Source organism: Eucyclogobius newberryi, unplaced genomic scaffold, assembly GCF_026437365.1.
Source record: "Eucyclogobius newberryi isolate DKJ021-1_F unplaced genomic scaffold, fEucNew1.0.hap1 SCAF_1, whole genome shotgun sequence".
Taxonomy (NCBI): domain Eukaryota; kingdom Metazoa; phylum Chordata; class Actinopteri; order Gobiiformes; family Gobiidae; genus Eucyclogobius; species Eucyclogobius newberryi.
Genome location: NW_027315723.1, coordinates 5,900,897 through 5,915,146, shown reverse-complemented (window position 1 = coordinate 5,915,146; position 14,250 = coordinate 5,900,897). Strand labels below are relative to the sequence as shown.

At 40.8% G+C, this 14,250-nt stretch overlaps 1 protein-coding gene across 9 annotated transcripts in view; it reads right to left on the bottom strand.

Moving 5' to 3' along the window:
* Positions 1-14,250, bottom strand: part of LOC140361154 (mitogen-activated protein kinase kinase kinase kinase 4-like) — a 35,598-nt gene that overhangs the window by 2,940 nt on the left and 18,408 nt on the right. For 2 of the 9 annotated variants that reach the window (XM_072447121.1, XM_072447416.1), the window contains 13 exons: positions 13,246-13,464; positions 11,754-11,842; positions 10,613-10,743; positions 9,870-9,961; positions 7,242-7,417; positions 5,777-5,882; positions 4,667-4,882; positions 2,515-2,632; positions 1,741-1,911; positions 1,264-1,407; positions 651-785; positions 459-559; positions 121-270 (listed from right to left, as the gene is read on the bottom strand). In XM_072447121.1, coding sequence (XP_072303222.1) covers positions 121-270; positions 459-559; positions 651-785; positions 1,264-1,407; positions 1,741-1,911; positions 2,515-2,632; positions 4,667-4,882; positions 5,777-5,882; positions 7,242-7,417; positions 9,870-9,961; positions 10,613-10,743; positions 11,754-11,842; positions 13,246-13,464 — 1,848 coding nt within the window. Of the gene's footprint in view, positions 1-120; positions 271-458; positions 560-650; positions 786-1,263; positions 1,408-1,740; positions 1,912-2,514; positions 2,633-4,666; positions 4,883-5,776; positions 5,904-7,241; positions 7,418-9,869; positions 9,962-10,612; positions 10,744-11,753; positions 11,843-13,245; positions 13,465-14,250 lie in introns of those variants that run through there. The other 7 variants (XM_072447015.1, XM_072447258.1, XM_072446856.1 and 4 more) reach the window with 6 other exon arrangements.

Here is a 14,250-nt window from a genome sequence, read left to right as displayed (position 1 = left end):
TTTTGGCCCGTATACTATCCTATTAGACAGGATAGTATGGAGTGAACCAGGATGAGACTGGGACAGGACATTGCAGCAAACAGGCTTTGGTTGGTAAGTCTTCTGATTGTTGGTACTTACGTGCGTGGGAAGGTAGATGTCGTACACGGCTCCCGAGTCCACATCAACAGCATGAAATCCAGAAACAGACCCATAAATGACCTTTAACCTCTGACCCTCTTCCACCGTGAGGTCAACCAGAAGAGGTTTATGGACCAAGTCTCCGAACGACTGAGGAGAGAAGGGAAGGTTAGAGTAGAGCCAGAAAAGCAGAACCTTTTGTGTTTTAAATTATTATTATTATTATTATTATTATTATTATAGGTAAATTTGTGGTGAATTGTGGAACGTTTTAGGAAAATTAAAAGTTGGAGCAACATTGGTGGTAACAATTTAGAGCCAGAAGGAGCAGAATTCACCTTGAAAGCCATAAATTTGTGGTAGGGTTTTGGGGCCCAGGCGTAGACCTCGACAGCGTTCTTCAGAGCCAAAACTAAGAACTTAATCCTCTCGTACTTCACTGGAATTCAACAAAACCACATACATTTAGCACAGTCCAATAAATTAACTTCTAGATTCTGAAATAAAATCAAATATAAAATTGTACTGACCAACTTTGTAGTGGACACAGCCCTCGAGGTCGCCCACGTTCACCCAGCCCTGCTTCTTCTCCACCTCAGGGTCGTTGTGGAGGATTTTATTCCTCAGCCACGACAGGTAGTACACTCGCAGCTTGTTCTTTTTACCTAAAAGAGAAAATGGACAACAATAAAAGGAAGTTACATGCAATATAAACCTGCACTTTTTACCCAGAACAGATATAATGTAAAAGCAGCTCTTATGATGAAAAGGAGACCGCTCTCTGCTGTCTGCATCGAATTATAGATCGTTTATTATATTGACCACAAATCAGGAAGTAACGCTGGTGCAGTGTTACAAGGGTTGCCAGGCTTCAGCCACCAAACCTGCACAATAGTGTTCCAAAAGGGCGGAAAATGTCTGTTTTTTTAAGAATATTTTAGAATTTAGAAAACTTCCCATAGAAACTTAAGCTCGGGAATTTAGGGAATTTTAAAAATGGTCATTAAAAGCATCAAGTTTTTGCAGATTTCTTTGCTGAATCGAACCCTTTCTTACAGATAAGTGCTGTAATGGGGCCTTGAAAGGTCCTGAACTGTTTTTTCTTTTTATGACGTTTATGAAGAAAATAGTTTAGACTTTTACCTGAAATGGTGACTAAGACGTTGAGTCCCTCCAACACGTCCATCTGCTGAATACGCCTTCTGTTTATCAGAGGATAGACTTTTCCCTGTCCACTCCGGTCCAGCAGCATCAGACCGGACTCTGTGCCCACCAGCAGGTTCACGCCTGAGGGGAAGCCAAATATCACCGTCTACGTTTACGTGCACACCGAAAATCTGATCATTATTTAAAGTTCCGATCTGAGTTAATTTGATTTCTCACATTTTGACAAGGATATGATGCAACAGGGAGAGGGGGAGGAGCAGGAGCGACACAGAAGGAACAGAGGAAATGGTTTACGATCTTTAGACATTTTGATTTAATACGGCCACTAAAATGCATTGTTTGTGTTTTGGAGTGGTAATAGCCGTATACTATAACATACTATAATGATAACGGCGATCAAAATACTATGATTATATTTTATTGATCGCTGCAGCCCTAACTGAGGAGACCTACCCCACAGCGCAGCGCAGAGGATCTCCGAGTTGAACCTCTTCTTGTACTTCCTGATCTCGGGCGTGTCGCTGGGGGGGCGCGTGTTCACCGGGTTCACGTTGACGACGGAGCCTTTGCGGGACGGGTCGGCTCGGAGCTGCTCCACCAGGCGACCGTCGGCCCCGAACGCCACTGAGGAGTAGAGGAGAGAGAGGGGACAGCCATTTTAATAGTTATTATAGACAATATTTATTGATAGATCTGCCAGCTCTACACCAATGCATTACAAAAACTGTGCATTTGAATATTAAATAAATTCTGTTGTGAATAATATGGATGCTCTTTCAAAGCTTCTCTGATCTCCGGTCTGTATTCTTCCTCAGCAGGATCATTGTCGTAATAGATTTTAAGCATGACCCAAATAATAGTTTACACGGTTTGTTCACATTATCAAGCGGCCTGTATTCATCCATAGCGTGTTAAATATAGTAAAAGGGTAAAGGCAATTGCAATGAACGTGATTGGAGGCAGAAATGCCAAGTATATTATGTCAATTTTCTTAGCATTCAAGTCGGAATTTTGATATTTTCTGAATTTAAGTACATAAGCTAGCTCCATCTTCACACTCGACTGTGATTGGTTGAATCCACCTGTCACTCATTCATAAACATTTGGGAGGATACTGGAATCTGAACCTTAAACTAATCCAAGAATATCATGCATTTGAGAACATGTTTGTCGAGGTCTAAACAGCTTGGACAGAATGATACTCATTGAGTGTATTATCATGCGTACCCATGTTGTTGAGGGAGCTGGCGCTGGAGGGGGAGATCTGCAGAAGCCGTGGGTCGATGAACGGAGTGAAAGACGAGGAGGATTTGTGTTTGGACATGGAGCTGTTCTCAGACTGAGACTACACAAAAGACAAAAATTAAAACATTAGTAATTAAATAAGAGTGTTAAAGCTGCTGCACTAGACAGTGTCATCAGGTTGAAATCGGAAAAGCAAAGCAGCAGGTCCATCCATTTATTATTAGAAATGTTAAAGTGCATATGAAAGTTTATTTCAATCATTTAACTTTTATTCCAATCCATGCTCAGTACAGAGTACAACACAGTACACAGATATTATATTGCACTGCATCTTATATTGTGAGTGACACTTCCTTTGACTTGTATAAATGCTCTTTACACCGTTCGAACGGATCATTTCTACTTCAAACATCACATACGAGATTAAGTGACATATTACAGCACTTATAATCATCACATACAGTGGATCTGAGTAGTTAACCACTAACAGTCCACAATACTCCGTTAGGCTAAAGAAATGGAAACGTTAAATGAATGTCTCTAAGGATTAGCATTCAGAGTTTATATAATATATACACGTTTAAAAAAATTATTTGAACTTTTTTGGGACATTTTTCTTCACAAATGGCCTTGACTGTTTATTTGGTAAACTATGATTTACCACAGATTCTATCCCACCAAACAGTCATAAGACCCTGTCATATGCATTTTAAACTGCTGGATTAGACAGAAGTTCAAGCGAGTTAAAACTGGAAGAGCAAAGCAGCAGATTCATCCAAAAGGGACAAAACCAAGTCAAGTTGAGGTTTAGAACTGAAAGTTAGAGCAAAACATTAATTAAAAAAAAAAAAATCACCAAACTTTTATTATTGGAAATGTTAAAGAGGCATTTTATTTGACAAAACCCTATGAAAATGGACAGTGCACTCAAGCTTAATTCAGCTTTCCTAGTGGAGGATTCGTCATCTGCTCGTCTCCATAGACACAGTATGACTATATCATTTACTTTGGATCAATGGCATGAGATTTTTTCATATTTTTGAATAAATATATATTCATTTAGTTCCCTTTTAACTGAACACTATACATTATTTTTTTAACATTGATTAAGTTCTGGTTTGAAATTCAGAAAAGATTTGCTGCAAATTGCCATTTTCATAAAAAGTTGTCATCATTCAAACGCCTCTGATTGAAGTTTAAGTGTGCAAATATGATTCAAACAAGGAAGAAAAAAGCCCTTTAGGAACAAGAAACACATTGAAATAGATTAGAGGAGTTAAGATCTGTTTCCACCACCTAAAAGCACAAAGGGTTTAGTGGAGCCCACAGAGGGTTAGCGGAGGGGAGTTAATGAAACCATGAAGGGAGAAAGAGGAGAGAGGAGATGGACAGAGGATGTGCAGACCAAGACATCAGGAGATTGGGTTACAGTTTTTTACTTTTTGTAAAATATTTTTGGGGTTTTGTCCAGGTTGACCCATTGTATAAAAGAGATTAAAAACAATCAAAGTGCACATTTTAGTGCATAAGTCATGGTTGTGAGTTCCAACCGGAGTTCTCTTTCAGGAACAGACTTCACTCTCAAACGGGTTTAATTCTTCTAAGACATTTGTGGTGTTTTTATCAGCCCTACTCTACTCTACTCTAACACGGAGTCTGTTGCTGTGGAGATGGTTCACCTCTTTGAAATGATCAGCCAAACTGTTTTCTTTTGAACAGAGTTTTCTAAAAACCTGCTTCTTGAGGCAGGGCTTTGTTTCCATAGAGATGTTATTGCTTTGCTTGTGGTGTTCCACAGTGTGGCATTAAACCTCCTTGGACAGGCTGGAGACACCAAGTCACATTGTTTTTCAAGGTGGTTTTGAGCAATAACAAACACTTGTAATTTAAATAATGTATCAATGATAATAAATGCAAGTATAATGCCATATTGTCGAACATTCCGGGCAAAGCAATAATATCTCCATGGAGACACGCAGAAAAGGTCAATGAAATACATTTATTAGAATAGTTCATATTTCTATGTAGACTAACAAACTTGAACGGTTTGAATCCAACTGGTTCAGAATTTAATATTGAGATTAAAGAGAAAACTGAGTGTTGGTCTGTGCTCCTCTGTGTGGGGGGGACATACCTCCATGAGCAGTCTGTCGAGGGGGGAGAGCTGGGAGAGGGAGGGGGTGAGGAGTGACGGGTGAGGGAAGGAAGCGCCTGGGGAGGGGGAGGCGTGGCTCTGCTGGATCAGGTCCGGTAGGTGAAGACTATGTTTGTCCAGGAGAGGAGCCGGAGGCGGAGGAGCCGGCCCAGACGGAGGAGCCGAGGCTGGGGGGCGCTTTAGGCTCTGAGGGCTCTGAGGAGGACAGGGAGTGATGGAGAGGGTTTTAGTCCCTGGTTCAGTTCCTGGTTCAGTCCCTGGGTCAGACCCTGGGGAAGAGATGTGTGATGGAGGAGAGGGGACAGAGGGAGGCGCCATCGAGCTGGAAAATCTCATTATGAGATAAAACATGTTTGTATAAAAACAGGTTTAAAATGACAAACACAAACTGGAGGTGGAGGGTGGAAGTCAAGAAAACCTGAATCTGAAATATTTTGTACAAATAGCAAACCTAATTTTCTTCCAAATGCATCGCTGTTTAATGCTGCATTAATGTGGTCCTCGGGGCTCCGGTTTCCAGGATGATGGACTAGTTTGGATTCATCTGCTTTTATTGTTTGAGGCAGCAGCTTTTAAAAATAAATTTGTTGACCTTTATTTAAACAGCAAAGTCCCACTGAGATGTAGCATCTCTTTTTAGGGAAGTCTTGGCCCCAGAGGGGAGGAGCCTATTGTACATGTTTTAGTGGTAGTGGAAACCTACGCAAACATGTGGAGAACATGCAAACTCCACACGCTGCCCAGGAATCGAACCCAGGACAAATTCCACAGTTCTGTTTCCGACTTTTTCCATGCAAGTGTTTCATTTTTTAACAACTCTCCAAGAGTTCCAGAGGACCACATGAATGCAGCATTAGACCCGTTTGAGTCGGTGTTAAGTGTCCCGTGTTCAGGCCCACGTTTAGGTCCTTAGTCTTTGGATTAAACGAGATCTAATGCAGGAGAAAAACTACTCAGATTTTTAAGTTATGAAAAAACAGACCGAAGAAGATACTAGATTTCTTCTGCAATGAATATACATATCAAACATGAAACTGGTTCTACACAAACAAACTTCTGCAGTTGAAGTATTAAAAGTAGTCATCTTACCGGGCGTATGACGAGCGTGCCGTCTTTACTCTGGGTGGACGCCTCGGTCTCCGAATCCTCGGCTAACATTGTTTTAGCAGAGTTGTTCTCTCCGTTACTCACGCGCCTGAACAATCCACGAGACAGTCTGAGACCACAGGGTGTAAAGGGTTAAACATGCACACGCCATGCACCAGCCAAGCAAACAAACAAGAAAACGGATGCAGCAACAAGCTTTAAGACTGAAATGTAAATGTTTTACTACATTTAACCGGACTGAAGGGTCTGATCAGAAACAGAACTACAGGGTTGGAAATGGCAACATTTAAGCAGAACAGCATATATTTTTTATCAGTTTAACATATCAAGATAAGATAAGATATTCCTTTACTGTCCACACATGGGGAAATTTAATTATTGCAACACAGGTAGATACAGAGGAAAAGGACAGATAACTTATAGGAAGTTTAAAAAACACTCTTAATAGAACTCTTATAAACAAAACTCTTATAAACAAAACCTCCTATAGACAGAACATCTCATTTCTTAATGAGGAATGGAGGGGAGAAATAGAAATAAAGATAAAATAAAATAAAAACAGCTAGCGTAAGACAAAATTCATTACTCTTCTGTTATAATGTTGCTCTAGTTGCTCTAGTTACGGTCAATATAATAGGACTTGCAGCGGCGGTGATGGATTACAACCCGTTATTATAGTCTCATTCAGAGGAGCAGTTTTTTCTTTGTTTTGAACGTGATGAGGAGCAAGATGAGGCATTATGGGCTCGACACACAGCGGCCAGTGACACTCATCGCACAGAGTTTAAGATCAAACACACTGGTAGTGACGAACTGCGGCGGTCCACGGAATGTGACGTGTCAGGGGCTCCTGCAGTTCATCGCTACTTGGTCTGCCGGTACTTTCTCTGGTAATTAGTATATGCATGATTAAAAGAATAAAAGGAACTAACAGTTACATTTGGGGGGGGAAAGGTGACTATTCAAACTGAGATTTAGAATTGCATGTGATAAATTGTGTATCAAACCGGCTGTCAAGTTAATGTGAGTGAACAGTTTAAGATCCTCAGCTCCTTCCCAAAAGCAGCAGCAGCAGCAGCAGCAGCAGCAGCAGAAGCCTTAGCCCAAGACCAGGGATGTCAAGATTACCATTTTTATTATTTGTTTTCCATCTAATACGGTCACAAAATAAGAACTATAAAATAATAATTGTGACAGTTTAAGAAGCAAAAAATTACATTATTTCAACTGAATACAACAAGTAAACTTAAATGTGTTTTATCTGTCTGTCCCATCAACTTTACTTTATCATTTAGTTTGTTTTCATAAACCTGACCTGAAAGAATAGTGATCTCAGACATTATAATAGAGACAAGAACATATTATTATTACTACTGATAATAATGTAACACTAACGATTGATCTCCTGACATCCCTATTCCAGTGCCATTTCTTGCATGTGACTCACCCCAGCCGTGAGTCCTCGTTCCCGGATGTGGACTCGTCTCCTGGCTCCTGCTCCACTTCCTCCTCCTCCTCTTCATCGGTGGTGCCCGAGTCTTCACTGGAGGAGGAGTAATCTGTGACTTTGTGAGGAGGCCGGTCGTCTACGGCTCGCAGCTCCTTTGCCAACGCCGTCAGGTCCTGAAAAAGTTGGCAGTTTGAAAAATACAGCCAATCTAGACTATACAGATCTGAACATTTCTGGAGCAAATCCCAAAGATAATAAGTTTGTGTATTTCTATTGGGATTTGTGAGCAACTGTGTCCAAGTAATTTCCCTTGTGGAGCAGTAAAGTTTCACAAAGTCTAGGATACACGGGAGGAGGGAATATTGGAATAAAATTAAAAAATAAAAATAAAGATAATTTTTGGTAGAGCTGCTTGATTATGAAACGATTGTTGTAATAATTGCATCACAGTTAGAAAATGATCAATTGACTAATCGTGACTAGTTGATTATAAAAATAAAAAAAAGGTCAAATTTGAATAATGTAAACAGTTATCTGGACTATACAGACTGAAACGCAAACCTTGCAATTAAATCTAAATGAAAACGCTTTGTAAATATTCTCCATTCAGAACCGTTCAGTCACCAAACTTAATTTTTTTGGTTTAACTAGTTGACTAATAAAAAAAAACATTGCTAAGAGGTTCGAATATTGTAGTAGTTGTTAGTAGCAACCTTTGTCAAAACCTTCAAAACAAAGAGCTAGGTGTAGATTTTAGTCACAGGCCTCTAGTGTTCTTTTGTGGAACAAGATTTAACGTTGACACGAGCAAGTCAGGAGAGGAAAACAAAACACAAGCTGAAGGGCAGAGGAGATAAGGAGCTAGGGGACAGGGAAGGAGGCAGGAGAGGAGGAGAGGAAGCAGGTAATAGGACAAGGAGCTACAGCATAAACAATTGGGAAAAGGGCAAGGAACAAGGAGATAAGCAGAGAAGGCAATGAAACATGAGGCATTCAAAAGTGCTTCAGGAAACTGCAGGGTTAACCCTTAAACTGCCACAACATGTGACCCATATGGACAACAAAAAGAAACCTACAAACTATAAGCAATAGTGTGATTTTATACGTTTGCAGGTCGCCTCGATAAAGATACATTGCAGCTGAATAGGAAAAAATCTTACATTTAGGAAAAACATATATTGTATGTTTTCATATATAAATGGGACATTGTGTGTGAAATGGCTAAAATTGCACATAACAAAGGAGTTTTAGGAAATCTTATTTTGTATTTGAGTAACCTAGATCTTACAGAACATTTTTAGTATTCAAGTTGCGGGTGCTACTTTAAGGGCTGATCTTTATGTCTGTGGGAGAAAACTGCATTTGGTGAAAAGGGCCTTTGAAGTTACAATGTCCCTGATAACTACAGATACAAGTGGATTAAATGAAAACTAAGTCATAAAATATCTTTGGGTGCGGATTGGACGATGTCGTTTCCTGGTGAAAGCTCATATGTCGAGAGAGAACATAGACAAAAACAAAACGTTTTGCCTGTTGTGTCTCACGTTAAGGAATCAGAATTCGTAGGTTTCAGTCACATTTGACATCGAATTGGATTTGGATCGGAATTTCAATTGCTATGGAAACGGGCCCATTTATTCATCACTCTGAAACCCATGAATACTGAACATGCGTGTAGGTTTCGTTAAGGATCCAGCATCATTCACTACGTTTGCATGCGTTATAACTCAAGAGCACGCTCTCGGACGATTATCCTCTTGTTTTCTCCAGAGGAACCGGTCAGACCACTTTTGTGCCCGTCCACTGCAGGTCAAAGAAGAAAACGGCAACAGCGTTCAGAGGCAGCCAGTAATTGGATCTCTGCAGCACCATTAAACCCACTGAAGCCCTGGTTGTTTTTATTCTCCCACCTAATGTAGCAGACTAAAATGAATGAAAAGCTAGTCCAAGGTGGAAGGGCCATAATTGTTGCTGATGTAAAATGCAAATGTAAAATGCAAATGACCAGCACAATCTCAATCGAACTTGCAATTCAATGACCACATCTCAAAGGCTGCAATGATTTAGATAATAGGATATTTTGTTCTTTGCAGAGGACCTTCTGGCTTAAAATACTGTCGTTTAGACCTCTAGGAACATGTTCTGAAAGTGATTAGTTTTATCAGTTCATATTTCAGTCCTCTCTCAACTCTCAAGCTTCTGGATCTGTTTACAAAGTGCATAATCCGTTGACAGTATTTGCCTGTTTCTAGCCTTGTTCTTCTCCTAGCGTGATCGGAGTACGCAGTTAGATTCAGCTCCGAGTATGATCAGAGAACAAAAGATGTCCCAATCGAAGCTCCCGTGTTTACATGGATTCTAGAGCTCTTCCAATTGGACTGGACCAGAAATGGAGTTTTCCCGTCGTGCTAAACGTAGTGACTGATAAGTGACTGTTCAGATGCAGCCGGTGCAGATGCAGATGAAGAGGTGCAAACGCATGCACCAGTTTGAGTTAGTCTGATTTTCTTACCACATCCCCCTGAGAGAATCCGCGACAGCACGGGACACAGCGGGATTAAAGTTTTCACATGTATTTGTGTATAAGTACTGTAGTTTTTAAGGCGGTGATATCCGTGCACTCACCGCTGGTCTTGTGGGCCTGGCTGAACCCTTCTCCTCAGGCTTCTTCAGGTTTTCAGGACGCTGCAGAGGAGAGCCTTCAGACTTGGATGCCGCTGGAATCAAACACAGTAAACAAATATGAATGAACAATTTGAATTTGATGTTCATCTACCAACTCTACTGTAGATTCTGGTTACACTCTTTTGGTATTGAAATAAAAGTAGTACTACTACATTTCCAGAGCTCCAGTAATTAAAATACTTCACAGTCCTTCAACAACAATGGTACTTTATATAGCAAGTGGTTATTGTTATTATTCATATGAATATTATTAATATGAATCTTATCAATGTTATAATTAACAACAACAAAATCTAAAACAACTTATTATTATCATCATTATTATTATTATGTGGGGACAATGCTAATGAACATGCAGGATACACATGCTGTAAACACACTGGATTGTAGCCATGGGCTAATTCTCATCCATTGTGCCGCATTGAGGCAAAGTGGATGAAGTGTCTTGCCCAAAGACACCGCAACAGTGTCCACTACCACCCCCTGTGGCACCGGGCATCCCAGTGTCTCTCATTCAAAAGCTATTCAGGCCTATCCCAGCTTAGGGCTCAGAGATCTGACGAGATCGGGCATTGACAAGTTGGTTTGGCCAGTAATAGTAATAGTAGTAATAGAAGTAGTAGTAGTAATAGTAGTAGTAGTACTAGTCGCAGAAGCAGTAGTAGTATTAGTCTTTGCTTTACCGGGGGACTCACAGCGCGGTCTGAACCGGTCCGAGGGCTGAGAGCTGGAGTTGGACCCCGAGGAGCTGCCACTGCCCGGACGAGATTGGAGCTTCTCCACTCTGTCCCACAGGGGGCGTGGGTCTACTCCACTGAAAACACAAATATATATACATAAATATATAACAAATACAATGGACTGCAGTAGTGTACCCTGGCCCACAGACTTGAAATTATTTTTTATTAATTTTATTAAATTAATAAAAAGTTAAGCAAATAAAAGGTTGAAATGTGTCTTCTAGAAATGTATTTTGAGGATCATAATTGTTATTCAGATAAAACGGACTCTGCCATACTGTTCATAACAAAAATACAACTTGTCACGATTAGTTGATTAATTGTTGCAGGCCTACGTTGTGACAGCGTAAGTAGCAGCAGGTAGTGTTGTTGCTAGTAGCAACATTAGCAGTAGTAATAACATTAGCAGTAGTAGCAACATTAGCAGTAGTAATAACATTAGCAATAGTAATAACATTAGCAGTAGTAGCAACATTAGCAGTAGTAATAACATTAGCAGTAGTAGCAACATTAGCAGTAGTAGCAACATTAGCAGTAGTAATAACATTAGCAGTAGTAGCAACATTAGCAGTAGTAATAACATTAGCAGTAGTAGCAACATTAGCAGTAGTAATAACATTAGCAGTAGTAATAACATTAGCAGTAGTAGCAACATTAGCAGTAGTAATAACATTAGCAGTAGTAGCAACATTAGCAGTAGTAATAACATTAGCAGTAGTAATAACATTAGCAGTAGTAATAACATTAGCAGTAGTAATAACATTAGCAGTAGTAGCAACGTTAGCAGTAGTAATAACATTAGCAGTAGTAGCAACATTAGCAGTAGTAGCAACATTAGCAGTAGTAATAACATTAGCAGTAGTAGCAACATTAGCAGTAGTAATAACATTAGCAGTAGTAGCAACATTAGCAGTAGTAATAACATTAGCAGTAGTAATAACATTAGCAGTAGTAATAACATTAGCAGTAGTAGCAACATTAGCAGTAGTAATAACATTAGCAGTAGTAGCAACATAAGCAGTAGTAATAACATTAGCAGTAGTAGCAACATTAGCAGTAGTAATAACATTAGCAGTAGTAGTACCTGGGGGGGTTCCTGGCGGCCTGGGCCTGGGGCAGGGGGGACTCTCTTCGGGACAGAACCGGGGACCGAGACGTCGTCCTCACCGGGACCTGAGGGAAAACACGCCACCATCAGGCAGGAGAGGGAACTGCAACACCGCAATGTAAATGTACAGGCCACTCGGACAGAAGCAGCAGCAGAAGTAGCAAGAGGAGAAGAAATAGTGGTAGTTTTCTGATATACTGACATACTCCACAAGAGCAACACATCCACGTTCGACAGGAGCAGGAATAGTAGTAATTGTAGCAGCAGCAGCAGCAGCAGCAGCAGCAGCAGCAGCAGCCACATGTAGCAGCAGCAGCAGCAGCAGCAGCCACATGTAGCAGCAGCAGCAGCCACATGTAGCAGCAGCAGCAGCAGCAGCAGCCACATGTAGCAGCAGCAGCAGCCACATGTAGCAGCAGCAGCAGCCACATGTAGCAGCAGCAGCAGCCACATGTAGCAGCAGCAGCAGCCACATGTAGCAGCAGCAGCAGCCACATGTAGCAGCAGCAGCAGCCACATGTAGCAGCAGCAGCAGCCACATGTAGCAGCAGCAGCAGCAGCAGCAGCCACATGTAGCAGCAGCAGCCACATGTAGCAGCAGCAGCCACATGTAGCAGCAGCAGCAGCAGCAGCAGCAGGTTAGAGGCGTGTTCAGGTGGAGTAAGTGAATCCTGGTTACCTCTGTGTGGTAACGGCCTACACCTGAATGGGCCGGTCGCTTACTTCACCGTTAAAAGAGCGTTTGAGTGATGGCTGAGTTCACGTTATTTCAAAAAAAACTTTCAAAGCTGAGCCGGAGGACAGCTCAGAAATCTATGGTAGAATTTACTTTTAACTTTTGACAGTTAACCACCTGGCTGTGGTCAATTTGTATTTGTAAGAGTATACCTATGAAAGCTAATTTCCCTCTGCAGTTCTTAAAAATGAAGAGCCAAAAGGGGAGCATAGTGCATAATTTTACAGTGTAACAATACTCAACTAATTCTCATACAGTCATTCACCCACACGTTTTCCCCCCCCATCACAAAATATAATACAGCGCAGATACAGCAGCAGCCGCTCTGTGTTGAAATGACAGTATTAGCTATACAATAAGTTATAACAGTGCATCATTTTGTTTCTCGTAATCTCCCTATAATTAGTGCAGTGTCTTTATCACCTCTAATGAACAGTACTTTCACATGTACATACATGTTTTAGCACATTTATGATTCATTGACATAACATTGCGTGAATATTGTCATCTGAATGATTTTTTATTTAGACATTTCCTTAAATGTTTTGATCTTTTCCATAATTTAGTGTCCCGTCCTGAATTTTTCACAAACTTGTAAAACGTGAACGCAGCCATTTTGGACATACAAAAGAAATTTCCTCAAAAGAAAGAAGTGAACCATTCCACATCGAGAGCATGCACGATGGAGCAAACAGCACAGGCCAGGAGGGGGGGGGGGGGGGGAGGACTTACCTTGGGGGGGGCCTCGTCTGTGGGCGGGGCTGGGGGCAGGTGCAGGGGGGGCGGGGGGGAGGGTGCGGCGTGGGGATCCTGGTTGTTTCGGAGGTGGAGCTGAGCAAAACTAGACACCGCACTGGTCTCGCTGAAGGACTGAGAACGCGCGACAGGCGGCGGAGGGCAGGGGGCGCTGCTGTTACTGCTTTTCAGAGCGGCCAGGTGAGACCACTGCACCTGGGGGGGCGGGACGTGACCACACAGGGGGCGGAGTCAACAGGTGAGGCGAGAGAGACATGCCACAAACACAAGATGGATTTCTATCAACAAACAACTAACACTGTAAAGGATGAAACAAACTACAGATGCAGAAGTGAAATGGCCACGATTTAGAATTTGTTTGATTTGAATTATTTGGGTGAAAAATAAGATTTCAATAAAATGGCCACAATAGACCCTTTAAAACGCTCCGTCAGCACAATTCCAGAACGGAAGCGCCAAGAGGCAAAAGTGAAGTTGCTCATAATACAGCACATTTTAATAATTCATTTAAAACAGTAACATTTAAATGCTAATTAGTTAAGCATTTTTAAAGTATGTAATAAAGTATGTAATCTCTGTAGATGAATTGTGGAAAAGGATTCAAATGTAATCATCTGGACACTATTTTGAAAATCAAGTAAAACCTAAAGACCATAATCAACAAATCAAGATTTTGTGTGAATATCACCTATTAATTCAACAAATAATGTAAAACTAATTTGTAAATATTTTCTAACTATGCTCCGATACAATTTATAAATCGGTAATTTTTCATTTGTCAAATCTACCTTGATGTTTCATTTTTTATAATATTCTTGAAAACAAATCATTGAAATCACATTATGTTCCACTTCAATTTTGCTCTAAAGGATCAATGTGTACAGACGGTAAACAAACTCTTCAACCCCAAAAAATATACTTAAAATAAAACATTTAAAAAGTGTAAAAAGTAAGGTACATTTCTATTCTTAAGCCAAAACA